This window comes from Notothenia rossii, assembly GCF_949606895.1.
Source record: "Notothenia rossii genome assembly, chromosome: 1".
NCBI lineage: Eukaryota > Metazoa > Chordata > Actinopteri > Perciformes > Nototheniidae > Notothenia > Notothenia rossii.
The window spans coordinates 55,560,716-55,579,926 of NC_136912.1; the positions used below are offsets into that span (position 1 = coordinate 55,560,716).

The 19,211-nt window shown below is 43.9% G+C and overlaps 1 protein-coding gene across 1 annotated transcript in view; it reads right to left on the reverse strand.

Moving 5' to 3' along the window:
- myo7ba (myosin VIIBa) overlaps nucleotides 1-19,211 on the reverse strand; it is a 51,577-nt gene that overhangs the window by 3,830 nt on the left and 28,536 nt on the right. The window contains exons 33-39 of the mRNA XM_079649920.1: nucleotides 9,544-9,670; nucleotides 9,295-9,461; nucleotides 3,945-4,126; nucleotides 3,738-3,859; nucleotides 3,509-3,663; nucleotides 1,310-1,463; nucleotides 191-398 (exon numbers count right to left, since the gene is read on the reverse strand). Coding sequence (XP_079506046.1) covers nucleotides 191-398; nucleotides 1,310-1,463; nucleotides 3,509-3,663; nucleotides 3,738-3,859; nucleotides 3,945-4,126; nucleotides 9,295-9,461; nucleotides 9,544-9,670 — 1,115 coding nt within the window. The remainder of the gene's footprint in view (nucleotides 1-190; nucleotides 399-1,309; nucleotides 1,464-3,508; nucleotides 3,664-3,737; nucleotides 3,860-3,944; nucleotides 4,127-9,294; nucleotides 9,462-9,543; nucleotides 9,671-19,211) is intronic.

The window sequence follows — 19,211 nt, forward strand, 5'->3', positions numbered from 1 at the left end:
AGATTAGGAACATGCGGTCAGCTTGACATTTCCTTGTTCTCAGCGTGGTGACATGCACTTCATGGTGGCTGCTAACCAGAGCTGGCATGTTGCAACTGCCTCTTTTCTACAACACACTAGCTGTACAATCCTCCATCCTGTAACTGTTTGCATGCTGCCTGACATCACACACCCTTCATAGTGTACACACTGCTCTGAGACTCGTGAAGACATGTTGCTGTGAGCGTGTTAGCGCTGCTGACCTGAGGGAGCTCTGCAGCCGCTGCAGGCAGTCGGGGGCCAGGGCCTCTCTGCGCCGCGACTCCAGGAACCTCTGAGTGTGCCTCAGAAGGGCCTGGGAGGGGGGGAACATCCCGCAGCAGAGCCACAGCAGCTGCCAGCCCTGCTCCATGCTGAACCTGGGGGGGGGGCAAGCAAAAGGATGTAAACATGTGGGACACTGTGGAGCCGAGGACCATTGGGTTGCCATTCAACACCATTCACAAACACTGAAACATTGGAGGGTTCTACTCCTGGAAATTGTTACTGTTTTTACTTCCTTCTTTCTTAATAAATAAAAATACACAAAGGAATACAAGTTTAAGCTTCTTTCATTCACCAGTCACGATTGTATTTTCTATAATCTTGGTTTGATCTTATTCAAGTTTGCTAGGGATGGAAAAGCCTTTAGGTACTTTAATGATCAATTCATCTGTCAGATATTTCATTTTAATGGTTGATTAACTTATCACTGGCCTATAAAATAGTAAACAAGTAGTAAGATATTTAGTAACAGTGATATTAAACAGAAAACATCTGAAAAAAAACTTTTATTAGTGACACTGGAACCTGAAAAATATTAGTTCAAGTCAAATATTCTTGCTATTATGATCATTTTAATTAAAAAATACATATATATTGTCAATAAGAAAACAATCGCCATAGTAACAGAATGGGTCTTAACCCTTTGATCAACTGCCTTTCAAATACATATTAATGAAATAAATCAATGGTCACATGAGGCTTTATTTACTTAAATCATGAGTAAAGGCATTGATTGGCAAAGATCTTCATCATAATACAGATCCTAGGATTCATTAACGCCGAAAATCATTGTATCGCTCATTTACATTTCATTAAAAAAGAAAATATAATTATTATTTTGAGAGTCAGTTTCTCACTAGCTCTGAATACATATACAGACAGACCATGTAACAAACACATTTTTAAATAACAATAAAGGAATTCTGATTCTGATTCAACCTTTTCTTGGAAAAAACCCACCAACACTTAAAGAATCAGAGAGCCATGACAGCGGGGGAACACGTACCGGTTGTTGTTGCTGCTCATCTGCTTCATGATCTGGCAGTAGATCTCGTCCCTCAGGGCCTCGTTCTGAGTGGCGGGGCTGAAGATCAGGTCTGTGTGCTCCAGAGGACTCTGCATCTGCTTGGTGGGATAATCTCCCATATATTTCAGGATCGGTACACAGCAGTCAAGGAGGAACAACCATCCTATTTCGTTAACTTCAACGATATTGTGAGGTACAGATTGTTGATTGTTAGGTAGTTGAAGGGATTGTTTGGCTGTAGGGTCTTGGCTTAGTATATTAGTTAGTGTAGCTAGTTTTGAATGGCCCTGTGCTATAGGCCAACCGGAACTCCTACACTTTACACTCTGACTTAACTGAATCATTTGTTTAAGACAAGATACAAGATATTGACGAGAGGAATTAGATGGCTAGATAACAAGACTGCATGATCATCGGATCTGTCATTAGCCCGCATGGTTTTTCATACCACTGCTACGCTGACGACACCCAACTAATTCTGTCTTTTCCCCGCTCAGAGACCCAAGTCGTCGCACGCATCTCTGCTTGCCTTGCAGACATCTCTCGGTGGATGTCTGCTCATCACCTCAAGCTCAACCTTGACAAGACAGAACTGCTTTTCCTTCCGGGAAAAGATTGTCCCACTCTTGACCTAACAATCAACATCGGCACCTCTGTTGTTTCCCCGACTCAGACTGCAAGGAATCTGGGTGTGATCCTAGATAACAAACTGTCCTTCACTGCAAACATTGCTGCTACAACCCGCTGCTGCAGATACACTTTTTACAACATCAGGAGGATACGTCCCCAGCTGACCCAGAAATCAGCGCAGGTTCTGGTCCAGGCTCTCGTCATCTCACGCCTAGACTACTGCAACTCCCTCCTGGCTGGTCTACCTGCAATGTGCCATCCGACCTCTGCAGCTCATCCAGAATGCAGCGGCTCGTCTGGTCTTCAACCTTCCAAAATTCTCCCACGCCACGCCGCTCCCTTCACTGGCTTCCGGTAACTGCTAGAATCCACTTCAAGACACTGGTAGTTGCGTACCATGCTGCGAATGGATCTGGCCCTTCCTACATCCAGGACATGGTTAAACCGTACACCCCAGCACATGCACTCCGCTCTGCATCGGCCAAACAGCTCGCTGCACCCGCACTGCGAGGGAGACCCAAGTTCCCATCAGCAAAAACACGTGAGTTTGCTATCCTGGCTCCAAAATGGTGGAATGAGCTCCCCATTGACATCAGGACAGCAGAAAGCTTACACATCTTCCGGCGCAGACTGAAAACTCATCTCTTTCGACTCCACTTCGAGCGATAGAATTACTAACAAAGCACTTATAAAGGACTGGCTTATTTAAAGCTAGTTGAGTAGCACTTGAAATGTTTGGCTCTATGAAACCTGATGTACTTATATGATTCTGTTTTCTTCAAGGTTGTATCTTCCCGGTCGAATGTACTTAATGTAAGTCGCTTTGGATAAAAGCGTCAGCTAAATGCAATGTAATGTAATGTAATGTAATCATTGCAAATGTTAACTGTAAGATAACACATCATACATCTACATTTGGACAGCCTTTCCATCAGGGGGACCACATTAATTATGAATTCAATTATCTTTAGATATAAAATCATACACAAAAAGATAAGGGTTGGCTCCAAAGCAAACCAGAGCTATACATATTATGTAGGCTAGTATATAATTTCAAGGTTAGGGTTAGGGTTTATTGCATTATGTGTTTATTATTGTGTTTGCACTTCATTGGTTATATAATACTGAAAGATATTGTAACTACACAGTACATGCTAAATCCCAACTAAGAAAGTTGAAATTAGCAATAGCTAGAAACTCTTTGTGCAACATAGCAGTTGGATGATATGTATGAGATGTTAAATCGTATCCCAATCAATTAAAAAAAATCTTTATTTTGTTAAAGGCTGGAAAACTGAGCGAAAGAGAGTGTGGTTAGGGTTAAGCAGATACAAAGAAGATACTTTGTAAGGCCTGATTAAACCGTGGGGATCTGCTCCCTGTGTGGGCAGGATTCAGGTACACGTGTGTCAGGGAGTAGACAAATTGAACCATGCCCTGAAATAGTCTTATAGTACATTCATCAATTTAACTTGCATGCCAAAAGGTGCACTGGTAAAAAAAACACGTAGTAAGAAATGCTACTTTTCATATATGTGTGGAGGATATCAGTGAAGGCCAGGCAGGCTTTGTGGCTGAGCTCCGGGTTGCCCACCAGCTTCTGGAGGAGGGGCTGTCTGATTGGCTCCCTCGAGTTGGCCCACAGCCTCTCAGGAGCAGCGTTCCTGGACATCACCTGACGGTTCACATCCTTAGTGGGCTGCCTGTGGGATCAAGGTACAGTATGGGTAAACACTCCTGTTCCAGTGTACAAAACAAAGAGGGCTTCTCCAGATACCTGAAGTACTCCAGGGAGAACTCTTTCAGCGTGGCGGGAGCTAATCTCTCCATGGTTCCTGTTTCCTTCTGGTTTGCCTGTATTATGTTTTTCCTTTGGTTTGGAGACAGGTTGATGAGGCTCTGAAACAAAGGAGAACTTTAACACTCCACAGAATCTGAGCACAATAACTCATCTGACAGGGAAGTGAGGTTGACATCTCCATACCATGACCTGATTGGTGGGTTTGCTGAGCGTTGGCAGGATTATGATGGCCTCGGTGGGGACGGCGCCGGTATGTTTTGTGCTCTCATTCTGGCCCTTTATCCAGCCACGCTCCTGGGCAAACTCGTCGTCTTTGATTATGATAATGAGCTCTCCTTTCTTGAAGCTCAGTAACATGGGGTCGTCTGTAGAAGAATGGAAGTCGGGAATCAATGAGCAAAAGAGCAAAATTAAAGCCGAGCATAACTTTGATCAGGAAAACTACCTTTTTGTTTTATCATTCTACATTCTCTCTCTCTTTCCTCCAGCTGCCTCTTATCAGCTGATTCTAAACGTCCACTCTTCAGTGAACTAGATTTTGCCACAAATGATGCGACTCCTGCTCTACCTACACTTCCCCCTAAGATCCAGATGTGGTATTATAGTCCAAAGACTATGTCAATTTGATATCTAATAAGATAATATAAGATAAGATATACTTTATTTATGCCAATTTTTTTTGGTTCCGTTACAGCAGCATAGATAAGACATTGCACATTAATTAAAATAAATAAACAAAATAGTAAATAAATAAATACCCTTTAAAAAAAACTATTAAGATATACATATCAGCAGTAGAAGATAAACAAAATATGCAAAATAGTGAATATATACATTTCAATAATGAAGGATATATATCTGTAGAGTATATATACACTGTGTGCACAATTATTGGGAAGCTATTTTTGTGCAGAACTATTATGCAACTAAAGGAAAAACAAAAATGTTCCCATCTCACTTGTTTGTATTGAACTGTTAAAGTGAGAATAATAAACAAACAACCCAACATATACAGTACAAATACATTTTCCTGAGATAAAACATTAACCCATATAGCCACTCTTCTCTTCAATGACAGTCACAATCCCTCCATTGATGGAGTCTGTCAGTTTATGGATCTATGTTGACGATCAACCACAGCCTCCCAGACTCTGTTCAGAGAGCAGTTTCCTTCACTGTAAATCTCCCTTTAAGAAGGGCCCACACGTTCTCTATAGGGTTTAGGTGAGGTGAGGAAGGGTTAAGGGCAGGTGAGGAAGGGTTTAGGTCAGGTGAGGAAGGGTTTAGGTCAGGTGAGGAAGGTTTAGGTCAGGTGAGGAAGGTTTAGGTCAGGCGAGGAAGGGTTTAGGTCAGGTGAGGAAGGGTTTTTAGGTCAGGTGAGGAAGGGGGCCATGTCATTATTCTTTCCTCTTTAAGGCCCTTACTGGTTAACCCAGGGGTCTGCAACCTTTTTGACCAAAAGAGCCATTTTGCTCCTTTTTCCCCCAATTTCTTTTGTCTGGAGCCGCAAAACATATTTCATAGCTAATAAAGTTGTATTTATTGTTATATCAGACAAAAACTACAGTTTTTTTTGCATTTATTAGGCTATTTATTACATTATATAAAACTGTTAACCTCTAATAAGAAACAAAGAACTCCTATAAGGAGAATTACAAATAATACACAGGCCTACTTTAAAATAAATTAAACACAGCACTTGGGGGGTCCTCTGAACATTTGAAGGAAAAAAAAATATTATTAAAATGGGCCCACTTTGAAATAAATAAAACATATAGCTGCACCCTAAAAAGAGTTAAAGGTAGGGTAGGTAAGAATGGAGAAACCAGCTCGAGTGCGCTAGAATTTGAAAATACACAACCGGAAAAAATAGGCCTCTTCCTTCAGACTTTCTTACAGAGTCCCTCCTCCAACACATACGAACGCGCATCATCAATGAGGCCACGAGATAAGTTTGTGCACAGATGGAACAGAGATGGAAGGCTGACAGGCAGGTAGGCCATCCAGTTATTTTAGCCGGGTCGGCTAAAATGATTGGTCGTGCTTTTTACAGCGCTACGGCTTCCAGAGATGAATTTTTGTATGTATTTATTGTCAAAGTATTTAATATATTCATTGCTATCGGGACGTTAAGAGCATTCCATGGAATATAACAAAAAGTGTTTTCTGAAATAAATTACATACCCCATTGAATTATGACTGAAGATCGTCAGCTGTCTTCCTCTCCCGTGTTGTTCCTCGATACGTAAAGGCTGCAGCACCTTTGACAACTTCTCTCCACATATCAAACATACCGGTAAACCAGCATCGATTGCTGTGAAAGCATATAACTCTGTCCACACAGAATTAAATCCTGTGTTCCTCCGGTACTTTTCTTTGATTTATCCATAGTTCGCTCATCGAGCCGGGGGTCCCCGCGCGAGTGCCTCCAAGAAAAGGCGCTCGCGCGGGACCGTAGCAGGATGTGACGCATATTTTAGTTGACCTAATTAAAACCGTTTTGTTTTTTATTTATGTGTCACAGTATCACCTCAAAATACAAGATACGAAACATTATCAACCGTGCAACAAAATACAAATAGTCCTACAAGTACTTTTATTTTATTTCCTTCTTATTTTTGTCTAAGCTCAAGGGAGCCAGAGCAGAGGGCTTAAAGGGCCGCATAGGGCCTGTGGGCCGCGGGTTGCCGACCCCTGGGTTAACCACACAGTGGAGAACTTTGATGCATGCGATGGAGCATTGTCCTTCATAAAATCATGGTCTTCCTGAAAGATGCATCCCTTTTCCTGAAGCACTGATGGAAGAAAGTGTGTTCTAAAAACTGGCAGTAGGGTTGGGAGTTGATTTTGAGTCAACCCTCACTTCTTCAACCTGAAAAGGTCAAACTAGCTCATCTTTAGTAAAGTATGGCACAAAAGAACATCCCTCCTGTCTGGAGAAAGGCCAAAGTGGTTGCAATCCCCAAACCAAAGACCCTTCATCCCCAAAGAGCTACCGACCCATTGCCCTCCTCTGCATCACTTACAAGCTCTATGAGAGGCTGCTACTCCAACGCCTCATGCCACTCATAGACACCAAGCTGACTAAAGACCAAGCTGGTTTCCGTCCTGGCCGCTCCTGTGCTGGACAGCTACTCAACCTCACCCAACACATTGAGGATGGGTTTGAAGGAAAACAAATAACTGGAGCAGCATTCATAGATCTTTCTGCTGCCTATGACACTGTCCAACACCGTACAATGGTCAGGAAACTACTGGACATGACTGGTGACCTGAATCTGTGTCAAGTCATCAAAAGCCTCCTCAAAAACAGGCGCTTCTACGTCCAGTTAAATGACCAGAGGAGCAAATGGAAATCCCAAAAGAACGGCCTCCCACAAGGTAGCGTACTGGCCCCCCTCCTGTTCAACATATGCACAAACGACCAGCCATTACCCCCAGAATGCCAGCGTTTCATCTACGCAGATGACCTCTGCATCACCAACCAACAAGTAGAGCTCCAGAAGATTGAGCCTGTCCTTGAAGGTGCCCTCCAAGAAATGTCAAGCTACTACTACAATAACAACCACCTGAAACCCAACCCATCAAAAACCCAACTATGCAGCTTCCACCTGAGGAACCGAGACGCTAAAATAGAACTGAGTGTCACCTGGGATGGCCACAAACTGTCCAACCACACGCATCCCATGTATCTTGGTGTTACACTGGATAGGACACTCTCTTTCAAGAAACACCTGGAGAACACCAAAGCCAAGGTCAACACCCGCAACAACATCCTGCGCAAACTAGTGAACTCCAAGTGGGGCGCAGATCCACCAACAATCCGTGCAACTGCCATGGCCCTGTGTTTCTCTACAGCAGAGTATGCCTGTTCAAGCTGGAGCCGATCACGTTACACCAAACTGGTCGACAAAGCCTTGAATGACACCTGCCGTCATCGCGGGATGCGTTAAGGCAACACCTTTCCCGTGCCTCTACGCGTTAGCCGGCATCTCTCCCCCGCACATCAGACGACTAGGTATCGCTCAAGATGAACGGAGAACAGAGGAGACAGACATCAGACACCCCTTGCATGGCCACGTAGCACCCCCACGCAGGCTCCGATCCAGAGCCAGTTTTCTGCAGACAGTCCTGCCCCTCCAGACAACCAAACAAGTAGCAAGGACCAACATCTGGGAAGATGAATGGCAAAGAAATGACACACAAGCTCTTGAATGGCTGGACAGAGGAATCACACCAACGGAAAGCCTCGCTAGTGGCCACGACCTTGGCTGGACAACCTGGAAGTCACTTAATAGACTGCGTGTGGAACAGGGGAGGTGTAAAGCACTGATGAAAGTGTGGAACTACACCACAGAAGACACATGCAGCTGTGGATCAGTGCAGACAATGTCCCACCTACTGGAATGTGTCGGTGCAGTCCAGAAGACCTGGCAGAACCTACCCCATCAGCTGTGGCCTGTGCCCGATACTGGCAGAAAGACATCTGAGATTGCTACGGACTCAAAGAAGAAGAAGAATCTTTAGTAATATATGCACCACCTCCCCCTTGCTGGGGTCTGAGTGGAAGTGGAGCTCTGTGCCCGGTACTGATCCAGCCACCCATCCATCTGGTCCGTCCAGAGTCACCCTCATCTCATCAGTCCAGAAAACCTTTGACAAATCTGTCTTCAGATATTTCTTGGCCTAGTCTTGATCTCATGTGTCTTGTTCAGTGGGGGTTTCAGCCTCCTTAACCTTGGCCATGTCTCTGAACACCTGAGACTTCTGGGCCCTCAGGTAGGTCACAGTTCTGGAGTATGACCGCACTGGAGGATAATGGCTTCACGTTTGATTCTTCTCAGATCTTTGGCAGTTCATTTGACACGTTTCTTGCTACCCTGTTGACTATTTGCAACAAAACCGTTGATTGTTTTGTGATCACGCCCAAATATCTTAGATATTTCAAGCTGCATCCGTCCGAAATACTTTTTAAATGTTTGACTTTCCAAAAGTCAGTTACATATATTTTTCGCCCATTTTGCCTGAGGAAAAGAAGCTGCCTAATAATTATGCACACATTGATATATAGGGTGTTGATCTCCTTAAGCCACACCCTCCCTTATTAAACAAATCTTAAATCTAATAAGCATTCAAGTTTTTACAGCTTGGAGTTGGAAAATATGCAATATATAATTATGATATGGTCAAAATAATTACTTGCCTTATAATTGTAGACACAGCGTATATTGAATACACAATATAAATATATAAGTATACGGAATAGAAGGCAGTTTACATTATGCTTGTCCAGCCTCACAATATACACTTTACAATTTACATTTGAGTTAGCAGAATATCACAGTGTTATGTTAAATTTAAGTCCTCAAGGGACCACCTGAAAACAATAAATACCAATAAGTGAATAATTGATTGAGAAGGAATGCACATTTGAACAAATATTCTTTGACAGAATGCTCCTCTCCTGATTAAAAGGACCCTTAAAGGGATACTTCAGCTGTGGCCATGACAGATAGAAAGGTGCACCTCTGACCTTGCGTGTCGGCTTCCTTCAGGGTCACAGCGTACTGAGACCTCGAGGTCAGGCCGCTCAGGAACATTGTGAGCAGCTCGGACATGTCCTCGGCCGTGCCTCCGCTCAGGGTGAAGTCTCCTTTCAGAGTCAGCAGACTCACGGCCTGGCTGGACGCTTTACCCTCCCTGATTCACAACACAAGGAACAGCTCAGTTTAACTGACTCGACCTCTGGAGAGAGCTTCCTGCTCCTCTGATCCGTCCCTACCTCACGCTGTGGACTCCGGTGACTTCTGGGAAGGAGAGCTCCAGCAGCCTCTTCTCTCTCTCGTCCAGGAAAGTGATACCAGTCCAGTTTATGGCCACAATGAACTTGCTCTTCGGCAGCGCAGGACCTTCACCAGAGAAGCAGAAGGTTAGTTATTCCTTTTGTATAACCAACAGTCCATGAAGATATTTGACTAAAAATCAAACAAAACACTAAAAAGTCAAACATTTTCACAGATAAGCATCAGAAAGATCAGCATTTTAACTTTTTATTACATTTTACTTGTTAGACGCTTTTATCCAAAGACACTTACATGCTCAATACTGTGGACAATCACCACAGGAGCAATTTGGGGTGAAGGGTCTCAGGGACACAACGACCTTCTGACTGCAGTGGGGTTTGAACCTGTGACCCCCTGATCCCAACACCAAGGCTCTGTCCACAGCACCACACGCCTTTTATTATGTTGGCTGGGTTAAAGCATATAGCAACAATGTTGGCGAAGATTAGGTTTTTAATTATCTGAAAGCTTGACATACTAGCTTGTATAGTAAAAGTATAAGAAACGACAGACAGTCAGACTTTTTAGGACATTAAGATTTGAATCTCTTGGCAACTTGTTGACACATATTTGTTGTCCTCTTAGGCCATCAAAGCTACTTTTTATATGTATTTTACAGTAGGGACTTGGGGGGGGGGCATGAGTGGGGATAAAATATAACTTAATGACAACTATTTCATTAACTCTGTTTTTCTCTTACATATTTATCTTTTTTTTCCCATATCCTTTTTAAAAAAAACATTTCCCATGAATGGTTTCAAGGTCTCGAGGCTGTTATTGTCATGTGTGCATAGCTACAGTGTAGTTATGTCAATGAAATGTTCCAGGCTCCTCCAACAGTGCACAATAACACAGATACAATAGTACAATAAAATTAAAATAAAATAGAATAGAATAGAATATAATAGAAACAGAATTTGATAGAAACTGTTCAGATTAGTCTATATACAGCAATTGGAATATTGATATTTTTTTGTATTTGTATTTATTTATAGAAGGACCATGCATACAAAAACATTAATCTCAGCAAAGAGAAGAGATGCAATATGCCAGATTATAGCTAATAGCTCATTTCCATCTGTGTTCCTCAGACAGGTTTATAACAATCAATAAACAAATAATAATATTGCATGATCCATCCATCCATCCATCTTCTCCCGCTTATCCGTGGTTGGGTCGCGGAGGTAGCAGTTCCAGCAGAGAGCCCCAAACTTTATTTTCCCTGGCCACATCAACCAGCTCTGACTGGGAAATCCCAAAGCGCTCCCAGGCCAGCGAAGAGATATAATCCCTCCACCTGGTCCTAGGTCTACCCCTTGGTTTCTTCCCAGCTGGACGTGCCTGGAACATCTCCCTAGGGAGGCGCCCAGATGGCATCCTAACTAGGTGCCCGAACCACCTCAACTGGCTCCTTTCAACGCGAAGGAGGAGTGGTTCAACTCAGAGTTCCTCCCGGATGACCGAACTTCTCACCTTATCCCTAAGGGAGACACCAGCCACCCTGCGGAGAAAACCCATCTCGGCCGCTTGTACCCGCGATCTCGTTCTTTCGGTCATGACCCATCCTTCATGACCATAGGTGAGGTTAGGAACGAAAATGGCGCGGTAGACAGAGAGCTTTGCCTTCTGGCTCAGCTCACTTTTCGTCACAACGGTGCGGTAAAGCGACTGCAGTACCGCTCCCGCTACTCCGATTCACCGACCCATCTCACGCTCCATTGTTCCCTCACTCGAGAACAAGACCCCGAGATACTTGAACTCCTTCACTTGGGGTAAGGACTCATTCCCTGCTTGGAGTGGACAGTCCATCGGTTTCCTGCTGAGAAACATGGCCTCAGATTTGGAGGTGCTGATCCTCATCCCAGCCGCTTCACACTCGGTTGCGAACCGATCCAGTGAGTGCTGAAGGTTGCAGACCGATAAAGCCATCAGAACCACTTCATCTCCAAAAAGCAGTGGTGCAATCCTTAGTCTACCGAACTGCAGACCCCCTCCCCCACGACTACGCCTCAAAATCCGATCCATGTATATTACAAACAGGATTGGTGACAAAGCGCACACCTGAAATGGGTCCGACTTACTGCCGAGGACCTGGACACAGCTCTCGCTTTGGGAGTACAGAGATTGGATGGCCCTGAGTAGAGACCCCCTCACCCCATACTCCGGCAGCACCTCCCACAGTGACTCCCTGGGAACCCGGTCATACGCCTTCTCCAAATCTACAAAACACATGTAGACTAGGGCTGCAACAAACGACTAATTTGATAATCGATTCATCTATCGATTAATGAAACGATTAATCGATTATTCGGATCGTTAAGGTTTTAACTGTACTACTACTTATATCAATACTGCTTATCGATCTGGTCCTTTTAACGATAGTATTAACGGTTCTTTTGACAAGAAATAAGGTAAACTAACTAAACAAATTGTGAACAAAACTAACATTGCTTTTTATTTTTAATTAAATGCATAATATTTCACATCAAAAGAAACAACAATGTTTTAACAAATCATATTAAATAATGTGATGACAGAACTGTAAACAGAATAGCTGAAACTTTAACAAAATAACTCAGTTACCTCTAATCATTAACCTATGTTTTTATAACTGAGTTAACTCTGTGTGTTGCTGCTAGCATACATAACACCTGACGTGGAAACGTTACTCGTGGACGGGGCTACAGAGCTACTAGAAAGACAGTGGAACCCGGTACATTCCTCCGTCTGAATGTGGTGCACTTTTGCTAAATGTTTAGACAAATTGCTCGTTTTACCGCCTTTATATGATAAACTGTTATTGCACTTTTGGTAACGAGCATTGTCCACATCGAGACGGCTAAAGTTTAACCACACCTCGGAGCGCGTTCTCTCCGCCATCTCCTGCATGTGTGTTTAAACTGCCCCGCCCCCTCGCAAGCAGGCGGGGGAGAGATCTCTCGTCTGAATTGGGAAGATCGAAAATACATTATAGACGCATTTTGTAGTCATATTGCATATTAGAAACTGAGTTGGCGACACTAAGACTGCGATATAATGTTTATGTAGCAATAATACATATGACATATGTTTTAAATCTCTCCTGTACCGATAAAAAAGAGTGATAACGTTGGAGCTTAACGGGGTGTAGAACACATGTGATGACGTCACCAACGAATCGACGACTGAATTAGTTGCCAACTAATTTGGTAATCGATTTTAATCGATTAAGTCGATTAGTTTTTACACCCCTAATGTAGACTGGATAAGCGTACTCCCAGGCCCCCTCCAGGATCCTTGCGAGAGTAAAAAGCTGATCCGTCGTTCCACGACCAGGACGGAATCCGCATTGTTCCTCATCAATCTGAGGTTCGACAATCGAGTACATTAGAGTAAACTTTCCCGGGGAGGCTGAGTAGTGTGATGCCTCTGTAATTGGCACACACCCTCTGATCCCCCTTTTTAAAAAGGGGAACCACCACCCCGGTCTGCCGATCCTTCGGTACGGTTTCCGACTTCCACGCAACGTTGATGAGACGTGTCAACCATGACAGTCCCTCAACACCCAGAGCCTTCAGCATTTCTGGGCGGATCTCATCCGCCCCCGGGGCTTTGCCACTGTAAAGTTGTTTGACGACCTCAGTGACCTCCCCCCGGGAGATTGGTGTCGATCCTCCGTCATACTCCAGCTCTGCCTCTAACATAGAGGGTGGAGTTGTCGGATTCAGGAGTTCCTCAAAGTGTTCCTTCCAACGCCCTAACACTCCATCAGTTGAGGTCAACAACGTCCCATCCTTACTGTACGGAGCTTGGATGGTTCCCTGCTTCCCCCTCCTGAGGTGTCGGACAGTTTTCCAGAACAACTTTGGTGCCACCCGAAAGTCCTTTTCCATGTCTTCTCCGAACTTCTCCCACACCCGCTGCTTTGCCTCGGCCACGGCTGAGGCTGCTGCCCTTCGGGCCTGTCGGTACCTTGCAACTGCCTCGGGAGTCCCCCGGGATAACAAATCCCTGAAGGCCTCCTTCTTCAGTCGGACGGCTTCCCTGACCACCGGTGTCCAACAGGAGGTTCGAGGGTTACCGCCCCTTGAGGCACCTAAGACCTTGAGACCACAGCTCCCCGCCGCGGCTTCGGCAATAGAGGCTTTGAACATCGACCACTCTGGTTCAATGTCCCCAACCTCCACAGGAATGCCCGAAAAGCTCCGCCGGAGGTGTGAGTTGAAGGCCTCCTGAACTTGAGCCTCCTCCAGACCTTCCCAGTTCATCCGAGCTACACGTTTGGGCTTACCAGGTCTATCCAAAGGCTTCCCCCGACACTCCACCCAACTCACCACCAGCTGGTGATCAGTTGACAACTCCGCCCCTCTCTTTACCCGAGTGTCCAAAACATACGGCCTCAGGTCCGATGATACGATAACGAAATCGATCATGGGCCTTCTGCCTAGGGTTTTCTGGTACCACGTACACTTATGAGCATCCTTATGTTCGATCATGGTGTTTGTTATGGCCAATCCATGACTAGCACAGAAGTCCAGTAACAAACCACCACTCCGGTTCAGATCAGGGGGGCCGTTCCTCCCAATCACTCCCTTCCAAGTGTCTCCATCATTGCCCACATGTGCGTTGAAGTCTCCCAGCAAGATTAAAGAGTCCCCTTCAGGAGCCCCATACAGGACTCTTTCCAGGGTCTCCAAGAAGACCGTATACTCTGAACTGCTGTTGGGTGCATAAGCACACACAACAGTCAGAGTTTTTCCCCCCATAACCCGCAGGCGTAGGGAGGCGACCCTCTCGTCCACTGGGGTAAACTCCAACAACGAAGCACCCAACCGGGGACTTGTGAGTATCCCCACACCCGCCCGGCGCATCACACCTTGAGCAACTCCGGAGAAGAATAGAATCCAACCCCTATCCAGAAGTAAGGTTCCAGAGCCGACGCTGTGCGTAGAGGTGAGCCCAACCAGATCCAACTGGTAACGCTCCACCTCCCGCACAAGCTCCGACTCCTTCCCCCCCAGAGAGGTGATGTTCCACGTCCCCAAAGCCAGCTTCTGTCGCCCGGGTATGGTCCGTCGAGACCCTCTGCCTTCACTACCACCCTTCTGGTAGCGCACCCGACCCCATCGCTGTTTCCCGTAGGTGGTGGGCCCGCGGGACTGAGAAGCGGAGGTGTTGCCCACGTTGCCTTTTCGGGCTGTGCCCGGCTGGGCTCCGTGGCAAGCCCGGCCACCAGACGCTTGCTGACGAGTCCTCCTTCTGGGCCTGGCTCCAGAAGGGGACCCCGGGCTTCCTCCGGGCCGGGTATCCTCACTTCGTGTGTCGTCTTTCATGAGGTCTTGTGAACCAATCTTAGTCTGGCCCCTTGCCTGAGACCAATTTGCCATGGGAGACCCTACCAGGAACACAAGGTTCCAGACAACACAGCCCCCAGGTTCATCAGGGCACACAAACCTCTCTACCATGGTAAGGTGCTGGTTCTTCTCTATCAGTAAAACAATTTTAAAACCTGATTTAAGTACAGCTCAATAAATTAACACGTAGTACACTTGAAATACACTTACATGATCTCGGTCACTCAAATAATTATAAAGCCTGATTTAAATACAGGTTACGAACATAATACTTAGTACACTTCAAATATACTTAAATAAAATATCTAAGATATAGTATGACAATACAGTTCAAATTAAAAAACCTCAGATTACAGTGTAATTAATGTTGGCATGACTGGTTGCTTAATATAATTTTTTTTGCACCATAGGAAAACGAGTTAAAATCAGTACAGGTTTTAAGTTCAACTGGAAGAGTATTCCAGTGCTTGATGGCCATTAACGAAAATGCTGATCGTCCAAAGGCAGTGCGCCTCAGAAGGATCTGCATTTGATGCAGATCTGGAGTTTCTGCAACCCTGCTCACGGCGAAACTGAAAAAAGCTCCTCAACGGTGGTGTTGTAGAATTGTGAATGATTCTGAATACCAATCGAACTCGGGAAAGTAGAACAAGACTATCAAAACTGAAAAGTTTATATTTGGACAGTATCAATGATGGTGTTTTAATGAATTTCTATCCATGAATTTTAAGGCTTGTTTATAAAGAACCTCAAGTGGTCTCATAGCAGTCTTCGTTGCTTGGGACCAGCAGGTTATACAGTATTGAAAATGTGATAGTATCATGGCATGCAAAAAGGTTTTCGATGCTTCTATGGTTAATGAGTTCCTAATATGTTTAAATTTGAAAATGTTATATTTCAGCTTTCTAGTCATGCTTCTAATATGGCTTTCAAAAGTCAAATTGGCATCCAAGATCACTCCCAAGTATTTGACCTCATTGACGTTTTCAATTATTTTAACATTGACACGAAGCTGTGGATGCGTGGTTGTTTTTTTCTTATTCGTGAATAGGGTTGCAAAATTCCGGGAATTTTCAAAGATGGAAACTTTCCACGGGAATAAACGGGAATTCATGGGAATAAACTGGGAATTTTCAAAATTGAAGGTTGACTCTTCATAGGGAACTTAAACATAGTTGGGGAAAGTATATTTTAGCATAATCTTGACTAAAACAAACAGATGCCATTCAAGTACAGTTGAATATCCATGCCATAGCACACTGCTTACTGCATGGCTATTGAGACCACACAAAGGTTCGCAACAGACTCACAAATGTGAGAGTGGAAAAACTGGTTGGCATTCGGGCAAACCTCAGGCTCTTTGAGCCTGACACAGAGCCATCCTCAACAAGGCTGGACAGTGACACTGAAGAGGAAGACTCAGAGCCCGTTGACTGAAGGGCTTTAGCAAAAATGCCGAGGATTGCTTGAAGGAAGATTTGCATGTTTAATGGGACTTTTTGGAGGGAGAAGGGCTCTTTTCATTTAACATTTTGAATGTGACTTTGTGGGGATCTTTGGATGGGGGGTGAATTTTTGTTCATTTTTTAATGAGTGGGGTTGGGGTGGATGAGTAACATTTAACTCAACATTCCTGTTTTCGTTCTTCAATGAAACAAATAATTGTTCAATAAAATAATTAAAACTTGTTCTGTTCTACTTAAAAAAAAAATCTGTTGAAATGTCATGTTTTTTGTTTAATTTTGCATCGAATATTTACAAAATTCCCCAGCTTAACTTTCCGCCCCTTTGCAACCCTATTCGTGAAATACATTGTTACTGTTTTGTTAGTGTTTAAAGTAAGACACAAGTCATTTAACCATTGAGCAACTTTGTGCAGCGTCGACGAGAGCTTATATATGCGTACAGCAGCAAGTCCTCAAAAAAGGCTTTAGTTTTCGAGATACCCCTACCCGAGGTAGAACAAATGACAACAATGATTTTTATTATCTTTAGGGTCTCCCATTAATGAAATTGATTGTTGTCAAATTTTATTTTGGGGGAAAAAACATTTTTTTGGTTGTTCTTTAGAACTACCCCAATCCCTGAAAAAGAGCCAAATTAGGCCAGGCCGAATATGGGAATGGTGACTAAAAAGCCCATAACTTGAGAATGACCACCCTTTTCCTCTTCAGATCTTACTGAGGTATGAACCAGGTGGCTGTCCTACATCACCAAATAGTCAGACAATTATTTAACCCAAAGAAATACTGAATTATAGTCCTGTAAACTTAGCTTTAGTTTAGATGGAAATTGTACTTTTTGGTGATAGGAACATAGGACTCAATCACTTTTCTCTCATTTATCAGAAAAACACAAATCCCTAAAAAATATACCATTACTGAATTTTCTAGGGTGCTATTGAACACTAACCAGCAGTTGTATGGAAATATCTGGTACAGTTCTATTGCAAATGAGATTTCTTTAGACATAGGCCTACCTCTTCTCTGATACATTCACATTCCGAATGGGGGATAAGTGGCACAATAGCCTATAAGTTAAGAATGCTCACTCTGATGGTCATTATATTTGGAGAGAAAAATATTAGGTGGCTGAACTACATCACCAAATAGTCAGAATAAGAGTAACCCAATACAATAAAGTGTATTAGTTCTAAATTGCAAGCCTCTAAAACATAGGTGCAGTGTTGAAAGTGTGCCGGTCCTACCCGGTCCTTAGTACCGGTAAGAGATTTCCAGGCGGTCCGGAGGACCAGGAAGAATTGACAGCTCCACCCGTGGAATTTATACTACGAAGGGCAGATATTTTGGTTTGGATTACTGGTCTGGGGGAAGCTCGCGAGTGTGTGTGTGTGTGTATACGTGTGTGAGTTTGTGTATTTTTGCGTTTGCGCGTATTGTGTTTGTGTCCCGGGGAAAACACTAACGAGAAACACCGGCTGCTGTTATGCCTGCTGTGACCTCAAGTTACTCCGTTCTCCGCTTGTAATTATGCCGTTACAAGCTTCTAAGTTGTATTTATCATCTGAATTTGCCGAAACAAGTTTCATATTCTGAAAGCCAAGACTTTGTTTATTTAAAATCAAACAAAACACCCGAACCCCGAAAAACTATTTTTTTACGCAAATCCACGTTTATTTTGAAATGAGCCGTTGCAACTTCCGACTGATTTCGATAGAGCGGGTCACATATTAGCTTTTCCCCACTTGATCAGAACAGCGGGAGGAGAAAATAATGGAGTGACTGAATGACAGCTAGAAAATTAGGCTACGTGGTAATTAAAGCAAAAATGCAAACGACGACTCTTCAGATGTTTAAGAGAAAGGAGAGAGAGATGAAGAAACTCAGAATGTGCTTAAAATTTGAAAAACAACGCCCACAGATGACACAGGTGATGATGCTTATTTAGCCCAGAGAATGGACATGAACATGGCCATGATGAATATAATAAGTTAGCTAACTAGCTAACTGTATATCTCTATATGGGGTGCCCAACCAGTCGATCCCCAGTCGATCTCGAGATGTCTAAAAGTAGAACAACAATATTCTGTTTTATCGTTTATGTCCTACAACAGGGGTGGCCCAACTCTTTGGCTCAGGGGCCACAATGATGTATCAATGTGACAGCCGGGCCGGGGGGCATTGTTTGGTTCCGTCTTGATTCATGTCGGGCTGAGGGTTGTTTTAATCTCATTCTCCCGCGCGCGGGGCGACGTCCACGCGCAGCTGCGACGACCAGGGAGGAAGGGACTTTTCGCGGCGCGCGCGGCGTGTGGACAGTGGGGGATAACATAAATAAAAATTGGATCGTTGTATTTTAGACTTTAAGGCTTTTTAAGATCAGAGCGGGAACCCTGGCTCATTTATACCAATATTGGACGGGCCACATTAAACACATCAACGGGCCGCATGTGGCCCGCGGGCCGTAGTTTGGCCACCTCCAGGCCCGGTTCTACGGGGGTGCATAAGGGTCCCAGTTGAATGTTATGCACCCTCACTTGAAAAAGAGAAGGGAGTGAAAAATATTACATATACAATAACAATAATAATAATAATAATAATAATAATAATAATAATAATAATAATAATAATAATAATAATAGTAGTAGTAGTAGTAGTAGTAATATGAAGAAGAAGAAGAAGAATATAGTTGAAAATAAAATAAACTGTAATTGTGTTCAAATATTGTGGTCAAATAACTATAGTTAATAACCCCCCCCCGTCAACGATTGCCGCCGTCTTGGTTCAAAAAAGGTTGGGCACCCCTGCTCTATA